Below are 13,767 nucleotides of genomic sequence, written 5' to 3'. Positions count from 1 at the left end.
TCAATAATATTTTTGAGTCTGCCAGTGTCCGTTAATTAAACAGCACTATAGTTTACAGTAAGTATAATATAGGTGTAGGGGTCTATACATTTCCAAAAATATTTTATTTAGAGGGGTAAAGGTCATCAATCCCTTAAGTATGAGATATTGAACACGAGTACGAATGATTATTATTGACAATGTCTTAAATGTACCACGACTGTACCTTAAGCAACTGCTGGATGCAAAAGGAATAATCTGCAATAAAGATTTAAATTCAAATCCATGAAAGACTGGGTGAATTCATTTGGCAAGAATATAAAGTTTGAGGATTCAATTTCATCTACTAAAGTAATGAGAAGAAATTGATTGTATGAAAAGTTGGATGTTCATGCGATTGGGACTAGCGCACACCTACTAAATAACAAAATTAATCCTAAAAGAATGTCGAACGATTTTGGAAAATCGACACTCAACAAAATAATGGGGTATTGTTTCCAGGAGGCCCACGCTCCTAAATCTGACGACCTATTTTGAACTAGTCCATCAAATAACACCAGAAATTCTCGGTCCTATTGGATGTGGATAAGGCCTTTGATTTCCAGGAGAGGTATTCATAAATCTACAGAATGATGAGTAAATACTACATCTCACTAGTTAGGCTACTTTATATAAGCCCTAGATCCAGAATGTGGGTCAAACAGTGCCTCTTAAATGTGTTTGCGTTGGGCGAGGGCACCTGACTGGGGAGCCATCTGTCCCCTTTACATTTTGCTATCTCCATGGTGCCTTTGCCCTGCTCACTGAGGGAGTATCATTTGCATATTCGTATCTCCTATCTAGAGGCGCTTCGTTGTCTTCCATATGCAGATGATACAATGCTCTTTCTCTGGACATCAAACTCACCTCAATACTGGTAGAGGTGATTCTTTTGGTACAATGTCCAGTGTCCAAATCAACTGGTTGACTTCAGAAGTCCCTCCAATAATGCCAGCATCTAAGTGTCCTGCAGTACACTACTTCTTTAAACGGTGCACAGATTCAGGTCAGTACTTGGGTATCTCTAGTTATCCCTAGTATATGGTACTACATGTTGCCAGTGCCTATAAATTAAATGCTACTAGTGGATGTGCAGCACTAGATGTGCCATCTCAAACATGCTACGGTCATTTCTCCATGATGAGCAATTTCTGTCCACGGACCCACTTAAATCCACAAGAGAAGCCACCCAGCTAGATATATGAAAAGCAGACCCTGCTCTAAAATAGTTTCCCTATGAGACAACTGAATTCCCTCTTCTAACTGGCCTAATTAAAGAGTCTGCTTTGCACAGGGTAGTGTTTAGGTGTCAGTATACCTTTGATACAACTCTCACCCCTAAGACTCACCCTGCCAGCTCAGCCAGAGAAAGAGATCTTTGTATTATCAATGACAGTGCACACTGGAAATCCTACAGTTTGTTATTTAAATCTATTTCCAAAAATTAAAAATGCTAACTGATTAATTATAAATACCTAACAAGAATATATATCACCTAAGTTCAAATGTACAGAAAAAGGTCACCTATTCTCTTCAGGGCAAAACATGCTCTAATTGCATGTGCAGATGTTTGCCTCTACTTACAACAGTTTTAGTTAGAAGTGCCTGAGGTAGTAGGAAGGATAATGGACTTCCAGATTGCACCTTCTCCACTGAGGGCCATACTGGGAGACAGAACAGATCTACTGAAACAAACCAAATGACTCACCTCTGTTTCTGATGATTAAGTAACTTATTCTGATGGATACTTCACCTTTAGAATAGATACTAAAGCAGTACCTCTCCATGTGCTGGGTTCATGGAAAGACTCAGACCAAAAAGTCTGGTAGGACCAAAGTATCAGAATGCCATTCATCTCAGACCTGGCTGTCAAGGCAGTAGTGCTTCGATAACATGTGCACTGATGGTCACACTGCAGCCTGACAAATATTCATGACGGGTACTCCGCGAGTCAATGTATTGATAGCAGCCCGGCGAAATGTGCCTTCTATCCTTATGGAGGCTGCTTCTGGGCTAATGCATAGCAGATCTTAATGAGAGGTCTATCCACCTGGAAAAAGTCCTTTTCTGCACTGCCTTACCTTTCATTGCTTCTGAAAGCCCCACAGAGAGCTGATAGTCCAGTCGATGGTGTCTGGTGCATTTGATGTAAAAACGTATTTCTTTTTAGACTTCAAAAGATGGAGGCTCGCCTCTTCTTCAGGGCTGAGGTGCAAAGAATGTCAGAAGTGTAATGGATTGTTTAACATGAAAGGGAGCCATAACATTTGGTAGATAGCCAGCCCAACTCCTTAGCACTAGTTTGTCCTGAAAGAAGGTGGCGTAGGGTGGCCAGCCTGAGAGCACCTGAAGCTCACTCATACAGCAAGCTGAAATTATTGCAATGAAAAAGGAGACAGAGGGCAGCTGTGTAGCAGCTTGAAAGGGGCACACATAAGAAAAAGTAAGGATCAAATTAAGATCCAACTGAGGCATCACAAATGATTTAGGAGGAAATGAACAAGTTACTTACCTTCGGTAACGATGTATCTGTAAGAAACATTAGTTAGTTAGATTCCTCACCTTAGAATATCCCCAGGCGTCAGACTGGATCCGGAAGATTTTTCGTCAGCAATACCCCTTGCGCGTCGCTAGGCGTCGTCTGCGGCTCCGCGTCCGTCGTCGGCGTCGTGCGCCGGAATGAAGTCTCGGAGTACTTAGACGCCGCCCTCGCGCGCTGACGTCAGTTCTTGTACATAGCTTTCCGCGCCAGGAACGCAGAGCCATGCAAAGACCGACACTGGTGCCAAAAAGAAAATCTAGGGGCCTGAAAAGGATAACCTTAACCCTAGATGTCAGTTCACAGAACGGGGAGGATGGGTGGGTCGGTGAGGAATCTAACTAACTAATGTTTCTTACAGATACATCGTTACCGAAGGTAAGTAACTTGTTCATCTGAAAGAAACACGTTAGTTAGATTCCTCACCTTAGAATAGATACCCAAGCAATACCATCCCCGGTGGTGGGTCTGCGAACCAAGATCACACCAGAAAGTCCTGGAGGACAGAACGGCCAAAGAAGCCATCCCTCCGGACTTGGCTGTCAAGGCAATAATGCCTGGCAAACGTGTGTAGCGAAGCCCACGTTGCCGCCTGACAGATGTCCTGCAAAGGGACACCTCGTCCCAAAGCAGTAGTAGCCGCCGTGGCCCGAGTAGAATGGGCGCGCAGCCCAACAGGAGGGTCCTTTTTTGCCAAGGAGTAACAAATTTTGATGCACAAAACGACCCACCGAGAGATGGTCCGTTTGTGCACGGCTTTCCCCTTCTTAGCACCCACGTATCCAACGAAAAGTTGGTCGTCCACCCGGAACTGCTTTGTGCGGTCCAGATAAAAGGAGAGCGCACGTTTCGGGTCCAGACGGTGGAGCCTCTCTTCCTCTTTGGAAGGATGCGGAGGCGGAAAGAAGGTGGGCAAGGTGACAGACTGCCCAAGATGAAAGGGGGTCACCACTTTTGGAAGAAAGGAGGGACGAGGCCGAAGGACAACCTTGTCCGGATAAACAGAGAGAAAAGGAGGCTTTGAAGATAAAGCCTGGAGCTCACTCACCCATCTAGCCGAGGTGACGGCTACCAGAAAAGCAGTCTTAAGCGTCAGCAGACGAACAGGACAATTATGAAGAGGCTCAAAGGGAGCGCACATTAGAAAAGTGAGAACAAGATTCAAGTCCCACTGAGGCATTACAAAAGGGACAGGAGGGAACGTGTGAGTAATGCCTTTTAGAAAGCGTGTAACGACAGGGGACTTGAAAAGAGAAGGCTGATCAGGAAGCCGCAAGAAGGCAGAGATGGCAGCAAGATAACCTTTCAAGGTGCCCAGGGCAGAGCCCTGCCGGGCCAAAGAAAGAAGAAAGAGGAGAACCTCAGAAAGAGGAGCGGAAAGGGGATCCACAGCCTTTGCTGTGCACCATGCCACAAATTTGTTCCACCGGCAGGCTATACCGTCTTTGTGGAGGGACGCCTGGCTGCCAGAATGATATCACAGACTTCAGGAGTCAAGTCAAATGGCATCAACTGCCGCCGCTCAATCTCCACGCATGGAGGTGGAGGCTGGACAGGTTCGGGTGGAGGACCGTCCCCTGCTGCTGCGACAGAAGATCCTCCCGAAGGGGCAGACGTATCGGAGGATCGGTCAACATACTGAGTAGCTCGGGATACCAGTACCTTCGTGCCCAATCCGGAGCCACCAAGATGACTTGGGCCCGGTCGTGCCTGATCTTCTTCAGCACTCTGGGCAGAAGTGGTATAGGCGGAAAGGCGTATAACAGACCGCAACTCCACTCGTGACGAAAAGCGTCGCCGAGCGAGTGCCGCCTTGGAAATTCCAACGCGCAGAACTGCTGACATTGCGCGTTCTCTTCGGTGGCGAATAGATCTAACCAAGGCTCTCCCCACTGCTGAAAGAGACCTTGCGCCACTTCGGAGTTCAGACGCCATTCGTGATCCATCATGCACCGGCGGCTGAGTTCGTCTGCTCTGGCGTTCAGAGAGCCCGCCAGATGTTGAACCACTAGGGTGACGCCCTCGTGTTCCAGCCACGTCCAGAGGCGCAGAGCCTCCTGACAAAAGGTCCACGACCCCACCCCGCCCTGTTTGTTGCAATACCACATGGCGGTGGTGTTGTCCGTGAACACCTGCACGACACTTCCCCTGACAGAGGGAAGGAAGGCTTTCAGTGCAAGTCGGATCGCTCTCAACTCCAACAGGTTGATGTGGAGACGAGACTCCGCCGGAGACCAGAGGCCTCTGATCTCTGCCTCTCCCATATGGCCACCCCATCCCAGGAGGGACGCATCCGTCACTACGACATGCTCCGGTTGGGGAAGGGAGAGGCTCTTGCCCTTGACTCAATCGCGGTCCGTGAGCCACCACTGCAACTGCCGTGCAGTGCCCTCCGAGATCAAGACATGGTCGGACAGGTTGCCGTGATGCTGGGCCCACTGAAACTTCAGGTCCCACTGCAGAGCCCGCATGCGCCGCCTGGCGTGATGCACTAGTAGGATGCAGGAGGCCATCAGCCCCAGAAGCCGCAACACTAGCCTGACCGAAACCCAGGATAGAGGCCGAAAGATGGGAATCAGGGCCTGAATATCCCGGACCCGCTGTTCCGGCGGATAGACCCGGAACTGCGCCGAATCGAGAACCGCTCCGATGAAGAGATGAGAGGGACTCAAGTGTGACTTCGGCACGTTGATGGAAAATCCCAGCAAATGCAGGAGATCCGCCGTAGTCTGGAGGTGGGAGACGACTGTCTGGGGCGAGCCCGCCTTCAACAACCAGTCGTCGAGATAGGGGAAGACTGGAACCCCTGATCTGCGCAGATGAGCTGCGACCACCGCCATCACTTTCGTGAACACCCGAGGGGCACTGGTGAGGCCGAAGGGGAGCACGGTAAACTGAAAGTGCTCTTGGCCCACCGTGAACCGCAGGTAACGCCGGTGGGCCGGCAGGACGGGGATGTGGAAGTATGCGTCCTGCAAGTCCAACGCTACCATCCAGTCTCCAGGGTCTAGGGCAGCTAGAACCTGAGCCAAAGTTAACATCTTGAACCTTTCCTTCCGGAGGAAGGCATTGACGTTCCGGAGGTCCAAGATAGGGCGTAGGCCTCCTTTGCCCTTCTTGGGAACCAGAAAGTAGTGGGAATAACAACCACGACCTACTTCTGGGCTCGGAACGCGCTCGAAGGCCACCTTGGCCAAGAGGGCCGAAACTTCCTCGTGGAGAAGATTCAAATGATCCCCCGAGATACGGTGGTGCTGCGGTGGCATGGCTGGAGGGGTCGTCTCGAAGGGGAGGGAGTAGCCCCTTCGGACGATTTGCAGCACCCACCTGTCCGATTTGATGGACCGCCAGTGGAGCAGGTGATGGCGAACTCTGCCGCCCACTGGCGTGGAATGGGCCTGAAAGCTCGGACTAGGAAGGCTTTGAGGCGGATGCTGCCGGGGTGGAGGTGGGCTGAGCTCGTCGTCCTCCAGAACCGCCTCGGCGGAAACCACGTCCGCGACCGCGCGCAGGTTGGTTCTGCGGCTGGTGGCTAGGCGCACGTGAGGAGGCACCCCTTCCTTGGCCACGAAAGGGGCGAAAGGCGGAAGTTTGCGACCGCGGGGCCGAGAGGCCCAAGTACTTGGCCGTAGCCCGGGAGTCCTTAAAGCGATTCAGCGCACTGTCCGCCTTCTCGCCGAAAAGGCGAGTGTCATCAAAGGGCATGTCCATGAGGGTGCTCTGGACATCGCCCGAAAAGGACGTGGACCACAGCCAGGCGTGACGTCTAAGCGCCACTGAGGTAGAAATCGCCCTACCCAGCGAGTCCGTAGTGTCAAGCCCACATCCGATAGCATGTCGTGCTGCATCCCTCCCATCGGCCAGAGCCTGGGTAAGTCGTGTCTGGACCTCCTCCGGACACAGGGGCAGCACGTCCTCCACCGTATCCCACAGAGAGTGGGAATAACGGTCCAAGAGGCAGGCGGTGTTCAAAGACCGCAGACCCAAGCTAAGGGAGGAGAACAGCTTCTTGCCGAACTGTTCCAGCCTCTTGGAATCCCGGTCCGGCGGAGCGGTCGGGAAGGAGGATTGGGAGGTAGAGGCCTGGATAACCAGGCTCTCGGGGGTAGGGTGTTGGGACAGGAAACTGGGGTCGCCCGGAGCAGGGCGGTGGCGCCTGGCGACGTTCCTATCCACAGGAGGAACTGTGGAGGGCTTGGACCAGGTGCCATGCAGAACGTCAGTGAGGGCCTCATTGAATGGCAGCAGAGGCTCAGTGGAGCTTGCTACAGACTGAAGCACCTCAGTGAGGACCCTCCTCCGAAGCCACAGTCGGAGGAGAGATGAATCCAGTGTCCGGAGAGGTATCCAGACCACTGGCCTCCCCCAGTTCATCTGCCCAGTCCTGTGACAGTTGAGCCTGAGCGGCCATAGGATCCTCGGATCCCTCCCAGTTGTCCCCATCATCCGATTCCTGGTATGCAGGAGGAAGGATCGGAGCCGGGCGATAGACAAAATGTGTCTCCAGCGGCGCCGAACGCGGCGTCCATCGACGCCGTATCGGCGCCGGGCCCGGACCGGGGCTGAACCGGGGCTCGACGCCGAGCGGAGTCAGCGTCGGAGGTGGTACCGGTGTCGACGCCGGCGGAGGAGGCGTGACGAGGTCGACCGGCGTCGGCGGGGACTCAGGAACGGGTCCCTCGGGCGCTTGCGGCGTCGAGGCCGGAGCCGTCAACGGCGCCGGGGCCGGAGCCGCCGGCAGGCAAGGTTGCCCAGTCGGGTCCGCGGGGCCTGAAGGCGCGCCAGCGGGCGTCGACGGCGGAGCCAGGTTCCTCATGGCCGAGAGGAAGGCACTGACTTCCGCCGGCGTCGCGTCAGTCCCAGGGACCGGTGGGTATGGGGACTTGCGCGGCGCCTGCGGCTCCGCCGGAGCCGCGGGGGTGGAACCACCCTGACCCTCGGCCGAGTCGCGCGACCAGCGAGGGGAGTCCGAAGAGCGGTGTCGCCTCTTGGACTTCTTGGAGTGCTTCGACTTACCCGAAGACTTGGATCCCGACGACCGATGATGACGTCGGCTGCGGCTCCGCGACCGATCCTTGGACCTCCTCCTGGACCGGGATCGAGAGGGGCGCGGAGCCGAGTGGCGAATCTCGAGAAGCTTACGGGACCGCTCCCGTCTAGCCTTCGAGGTCAGGGCCTTGCAGTCCGAACACGACTCCGCGTCGTGGTCGAGGCCCAAGCAGTAAAGGCACCGGCGGTGATGGTCCGTAACCGACATCAAGCGGCTACAGTCAGCTCAGGCTTTAAAACCAGGCATCCTACCGGCACCGGAATCGAGACAAGATCAAAAAGGATCGAAAAAGTTAGTCAAAAAATGACTAAAGGGGTAGCTCTCCCGGATCTGCGCTTACTGGCGCGGAAAAAAGAAGAACTGACGTCAGCGCGCGAGGGCGGCGTCTAAGTACTCCGGCGACGTCATTCCGGCGCACGACGCCGACGACGGACGCGGAGCCGCAGACGACGCCTAGCGACGCGCAAGGGGTATTGCTGACGAAAAATCTTCCGGATCCAGTCTGACGCCTGGGGATATTCTAAGGTGAGGAATCTAACTAACGTGTTTCTTTCACATATATGAAGTAAGACTTTAAGAAATCACATCAAGCGATTTGAATAAAGGCAGCTGGCACACTAAATGCAAAAATGCCATTATGGCAGACAAATACCCATTAATATCACCCACTGCAAGTTGTTGCTGGGACAAAGACACAACAAACAACAACACATCTGACAGTTTGGCTGTAGCTGGTCCGTATTACGGGTGTCACACTATCCACTACTTCAAAAAGGAGATTAAATCTGCATCCATGGATGAGTAGATTGTACAGCCTGTGTGAAAGACCCTGAACTCCTGTTGCAACAGAAGGCCCTACCAAAGCGGCAGCCTGATCGGAGGACTGATCTTCATGCCCAGAAATTCCAGATACCACAGTCTCATGGCCCAATCCAGAGCCACTAGGATGACTTGGGCCCAGTCGTTCCTGATCTTCTACAAAACTCTGGGTAAGAGTGGTAGGAAGACACACAGGCTAGGCAGAAAACATCTCCAATAGACAGCCTTCTTGGGAACTTCAGCGTGCCAAAGTGCTGACATTGTGGAGACTCTGTGGTGGCAAAGAGATCGAGCCTCGGATCTTCCCATTGCTAGAAGGAGCCCTATACCACCTCTGGTAATAACCTCCATTCGTCATGCGCTAACATCACCGGCTGAGTTAATTCCCCAAGCATTTAAAGATTACGTCAGGTGATGCACTATCAGTAAAATGCCCTGACAATTTAGCCTGTTTCAGAGGCGCAGGCCCACCTGGCCCAAGAATCAGTATCCTTGCCAAACAGGCAAAACCTGTCACAGGCATATCCATGAGTGAGAGCACCAAGCTAGTCTCAATTGCTGTGGCTAAACAGTTAGAAGTGTCCCGTTGAGACTTTATGACATATGGCCACGTTCTGGCCATCCTGAATAGTTTGTGCCAGGCTGCCATGGAATTCCTCTGAGACTGCAAGCAAGATATCAGCGACGATGAACCATAATCTAAGGGAGTACCTCCAGAGCACGCAGCTTGCGTTGACTTACTGAAGAGTGAGGCTAGCTGAGGAGAACATCTGTTTTCCGAATGCCGCAATCTTCTTTGATCTCCATCAGGAGGGGTGTTGGGGGTTATAGAGAATGAGTTGGTATTAACACTGCTCGTAGAAGCCTGAACTGTCAGATTGGTATGAGTAAGGTGCTGCATCAAGAAAGCAGGCTCACCTGAAGAAGGTCTGGGATGTCATGCCCCCTGTTTATTTAAGGGTGAGCAGGAACACAATTTCGCCTAGGATCCCATGAAAGTGTCAGTCTGGGCTTTGTTGAACATAAGCAAGAGCTAGGAAGAGGCCTGCCCAGATATCAAAACTTCAGTGAGGACAATGTTTATACCTGAACAGACACCAACTGTAAGTCCAGGAAACAGCTGCTCGTCTGGTGGCTACAGCAAACAAGGTACTCTCTTCCGTTTTAGGACCAGTTGGAGAACCCAAACCATTGCCGGGGGAAGATGTTCAATACACTGACATATTGTAAGTCCAACTCGAAATTGTCCTCATTCTATTGTGGATGGTTTTCATCCCCTTAATCCCCATCCACCCCAAAGGCGGGTTGGCTTTAGTAAGAGTTCAATCTAAAGAGTTGCTGTAGCGCTGAAGTGCGGCTCCTAGGCAAAGGTGCTGTTTTGTCTGATGTGGATGCAGTGTCAGGTAAGGTTAACACTTATTCGGTTCAGTCAGACAGCACAATATGATCTGTGTCCACCACCGGCTTGCCACAATGTGCGAAGAACCAGCAGGGATCATGGTGTCATATGTGGAGTTGGACCGGAATCAGAGCAGAACCCGAAAGGGGTTCTAGAGGCACAGACTGCACGGAGGACTGATCCACTAGCTGTAACTCGACTAGAGGCCTTCATGAATCTATGAAGCCCAAAAACGCGCCCGAGGGAGCCAGCAAAGTGCCAAAGATCTGCAACATGGCTTCCTTAAAAGCCTCACTCTGTTGCGACGTCGCTGATGGCCCGAAAATTCAGAGTGCACTGGGATCCGCTGAGACCGTGAGCAAGATCGAGGAGCCCTTTGATGTCTTCACAATTTCTCAGAGGGAGAGTAGCAAGACAGAGACAGTACTGCTTGACCTTCTTAAGCTTCTTTAACTTTGACTTACCTGAAGACTTGGACCGCTATGAAGATCGGTCTTGGGAGTTCCTCCAAGAGTGGGAACAGGTCAGTGCTCTCGATTTCAAGCGAGAGTGAGACTTATGCGACTTCTTATGGTGTTGAACAACATACAGCAAGGTTTTGCAATCCTGGATTGCCTTGGGAAGCAACAAGGTACACTTCTCATACATCTTGGAGTCATGACCTGAACCCAAAAATCAGAGACACACCTTATGGGGATCAGTCAGACATCCGCTTGTGACAGTCCTCACATAGTATAAACCCGGTAGTTTCAAAAGGGGACATGTTCTCTCGCACACTGAAAAATGAATTTTGAGAAAAAACTCGTCAACTGACATGAAAAGGTTAGGAGCTAGCTACAGATCCATGTATGAATGTGTGAAAAGAAGGGAGCTGACGTCAACGAGCATGGGTGGTGCTCACGTGTGGATCCAGCTATCACTTCCGAGGCAGAATGGGGTCAACAAGGAACAGCAATAAGCTACCTACCGGTGAGCAGTGGCTATGCTGAAAAGATCTTACGGATCCAGTTTGGCTCCTGTGGATATTCTAAATGTAAGAACTCTGTGGTTATACTGCAAGTTCAAGGTTGCTGATTGGACTGTGAAGTTCAATCAAAATACAGTGAAGTTAATGAAGGAGTTCATCTACTAGAAAATCTGTGAGGAAGAGTGAAAAATAAACAAACCGTGTTACTTCTTGCCTATCATTTAAAGCTTCTGATGATTCAATATACTCTTAACCACTAGCACAGACTTTACAATAGGCTTACAGATCATGGGACAGCTATACAAACCTCATGGTCACAAAAACGTGATCACAAATTGTGCGTTGACATTTTGCAACCGGTATTTTATTTCACAAACATACCTGTACACTAACAGACTGGTTTTCAAAATAAGGAATTTCAGGGGGTCGCTGTAGGATTTACATATTGAATATTTATTTAGCAGGTCACAATTTGCACCCCCTGTGATTGCCTACAAGGGTGGTGAACTGCTAGCGACTAGCCATGTGATTGGATACCAAAATGGAAAAAATATATATATTTTTTTAATGCTATTAAGTTCCTGGAAAGCGCCAGTTCTGCTTTAAAACATTTCTGATGAGGAAAACTGGAGTGAAAGGAGGAAGTGGTCCTTTGGGCCACTGCCTGCTCCTCCTGAGGGGGTTGTCATTCCGATCCAGAAAGGAGAAGGGGTCCAAAGAGACCTCTTCCTTTTTGGAAATCAGTTACCACCACAACGTGGGAGTTAGTAACTGATCAATGGTTTCTGATAAGACTTGCAATATGGAAGGAAAGCCCTTTCCATGCCCCACCCAAAATTAAATTTGTTATGAGTCGGTAACTTCATTTGCAATTGGAAAAGCCTTTCCAAATTGCAAAATTGGGTTAGTACTTTATAAAAAGATTTTGCGATTGTAGGCCCTCTGATTTGGCAAATCACAGGATTTATGACCTTATCCATTATGTCCAAAGACTGACCTGTGTTTATGCCATATGAAAGCAGTATTACCAATTTGAACTGTAACCGGTGATGCAGGTTTGCAAAACACCACTACTACTCATATAATGAAAGATGATTGTAAGATGTTGAAAGCTGGGAACAAACTCACATATTTCACCAGAGAAGTGAGAATGGTGTACACCTTGGCGAGCTCCTTCAGCACTGTGTCTATGCAGCTTCCAGAAGGAAGGGCTGTTTGAACCAGCTCATGGCAAGCAGTCAGCAGAGTTCCCATCAACAAGATTATTGTCTTTTCAATTGGTTCCCTTGGATTCACTGCTTGGGAGGAAGGCTCTTCTATGAAAAATGGCAAAATAATATAATTACGTACATTAAGTATGGAAGCATTTTCACATGACAGAAAGCTTAGTATATTTAGAAATACTGTTAATGCAAACTTATCAGAGAAGCTGTATATATGAACCAGATAGTAGGATTAAGGGCTAGATGTATTAGGTGATTTAGTGATAGCAAACCCAGCGAATGCCAAATTACACGGTTTGAAACCACTAAACCACTTTTATTTTCCAAACCCATTTAGAGATTATTTGGAAAATAAGTTTAGAAATTATTACAAATTCGATATTTGGAAGAGACATGTTTTGGCCGTTCCTTCCAAATTGCTAATTGGTAACGTTTATCAATGGTGCGCAATCATAATTCCAGATGCACAAGTTACTTACCTTCGGTAACAATATGTCTGTAAGAAACATTAGCCAGTTATAGATTCCTTACCTTAGAATTACCCCCAGGCGTCAGACTGGATCCGGAAAGTTTATTTCGTCAGCAGTACCTCTGCGCGTCAGAAGGTGGCGTCGGTCGGCTCCACGTCCATCGTCATCGTGGTCGCCTGGATAACGTAGCGGCAGCTACTTAGACGCTGCCCTCGTGCGCTGACATCAGTTCTGTACACAACTTTCCATGCCAGAAATGCAGAGCCATGAAAGACACTAACCATTGGTGCACAAAACTAGGGCCCTGAAAGGATGTCCTTAACCCTAGAAATCTGTTCGCGGAACGGGGAGGAAGGGTGGGGCGGTAAGGAATCTATAACTAAATAATGTTTCTTACAGGTATATCGTTACCGAAGGTAAGTAACTTGTGCATCTGAAAGAGACATGTTATTTATAGAGTCCTTGCCTTAGAATAGATACCCAAGCAATACCAACCTGCGAACGAAGATCACACTAGAAAGTCCTGGAGAACAGAACGGCCAAAGAAGCCGTCTCTCCGGACTTGGCTGTCCAGACAGTAGTGTTTCATAAACGTGTGCAGTGATGCCCAGGTGGCTGCCTGACAGATGTCATTTAGAGGCACTCCCCTTCCTAAGGCAGTAGTGGCTGCCGTCTACCTGGTGGAATGGGCGTGTAGCTCGACTGGAGGCTTCTTTTTAGCCATAGAGTAACTTACCTTAATACACAGTACGACCCATTGAGAAATGGTGCGTTTGTTTATAGCCAATCCCTTCTTTGCACCCACGTAGCCAACAAAAAGTTGATCATCCACCTGGAACTGCTTTGTGCAATACAGATAGAAGGAGAGCCCAAGTTTTGGGTCCAGACGTGTAGCCTCCCTTCTTCCTTTGAAGGATGCGGAGGCAGAAAGAAGGTGGACAAAGTACTGGTCTGCCCAATGTGGAAGGCAGAGACCACCTTTGGAAGAAATGAAGGCCTGGTCCGGAGAACCACTTTTTCCGGATGAACAGACAAGAAAGGAGGTTTGTAAAAATGAGCCTGGAGCTCACCCACCCTTCTAGCAGAAGTGATGGCTACAAGGAAAGCAGAGTTAAGAGACGTAAAGGACAGTTATGAAGGGGCTCAAAGTGAGCGCACATTAAGTAAGTAAGCACAAGATTCAAGCCCCACTGAGGCATAATGAAAGGAATTGGAGGAAAGAGATGCATTAAGCCTTTCAAGAAACGGTTAACTACCAGGGACTTGAAAAGAGAAGGCTGAT

At 49.9% G+C, this 13,767-nt stretch overlaps 1 protein-coding gene across 3 annotated transcripts in view; it reads right to left on the bottom strand.

The window, feature by feature from the left end:
- Positions 1–13,767, bottom strand: part of FANCI (FA complementation group I) — a 556,119-nt gene that overhangs the window by 160,305 nt on the left and 382,047 nt on the right. For 2 of the 3 annotated variants that reach the window (XM_085644440.1, XM_085644438.1), the window contains exon 32: positions 11,921–12,108. In XM_085644440.1, coding sequence (XP_085500566.1) covers positions 11,921–12,108 — 188 coding nt within the window. The remainder of the gene's footprint in view (positions 1–11,920; positions 12,109–13,767) is intronic. The other variant, XM_085644439.1, reaches the window with a different exon arrangement.

This window comes from Triturus cristatus, chromosome 3_1 (genome assembly GCF_964204655.1).
Source record: "Triturus cristatus chromosome 3_1, aTriCri1.1, whole genome shotgun sequence".
NCBI lineage: Eukaryota > Metazoa > Chordata > Amphibia > Caudata > Salamandridae > Triturus > Triturus cristatus.
The sequence above is the reverse complement of the archived record's forward strand: the minus strand, read 5'-3'. Positions and strand labels throughout refer to the sequence as shown.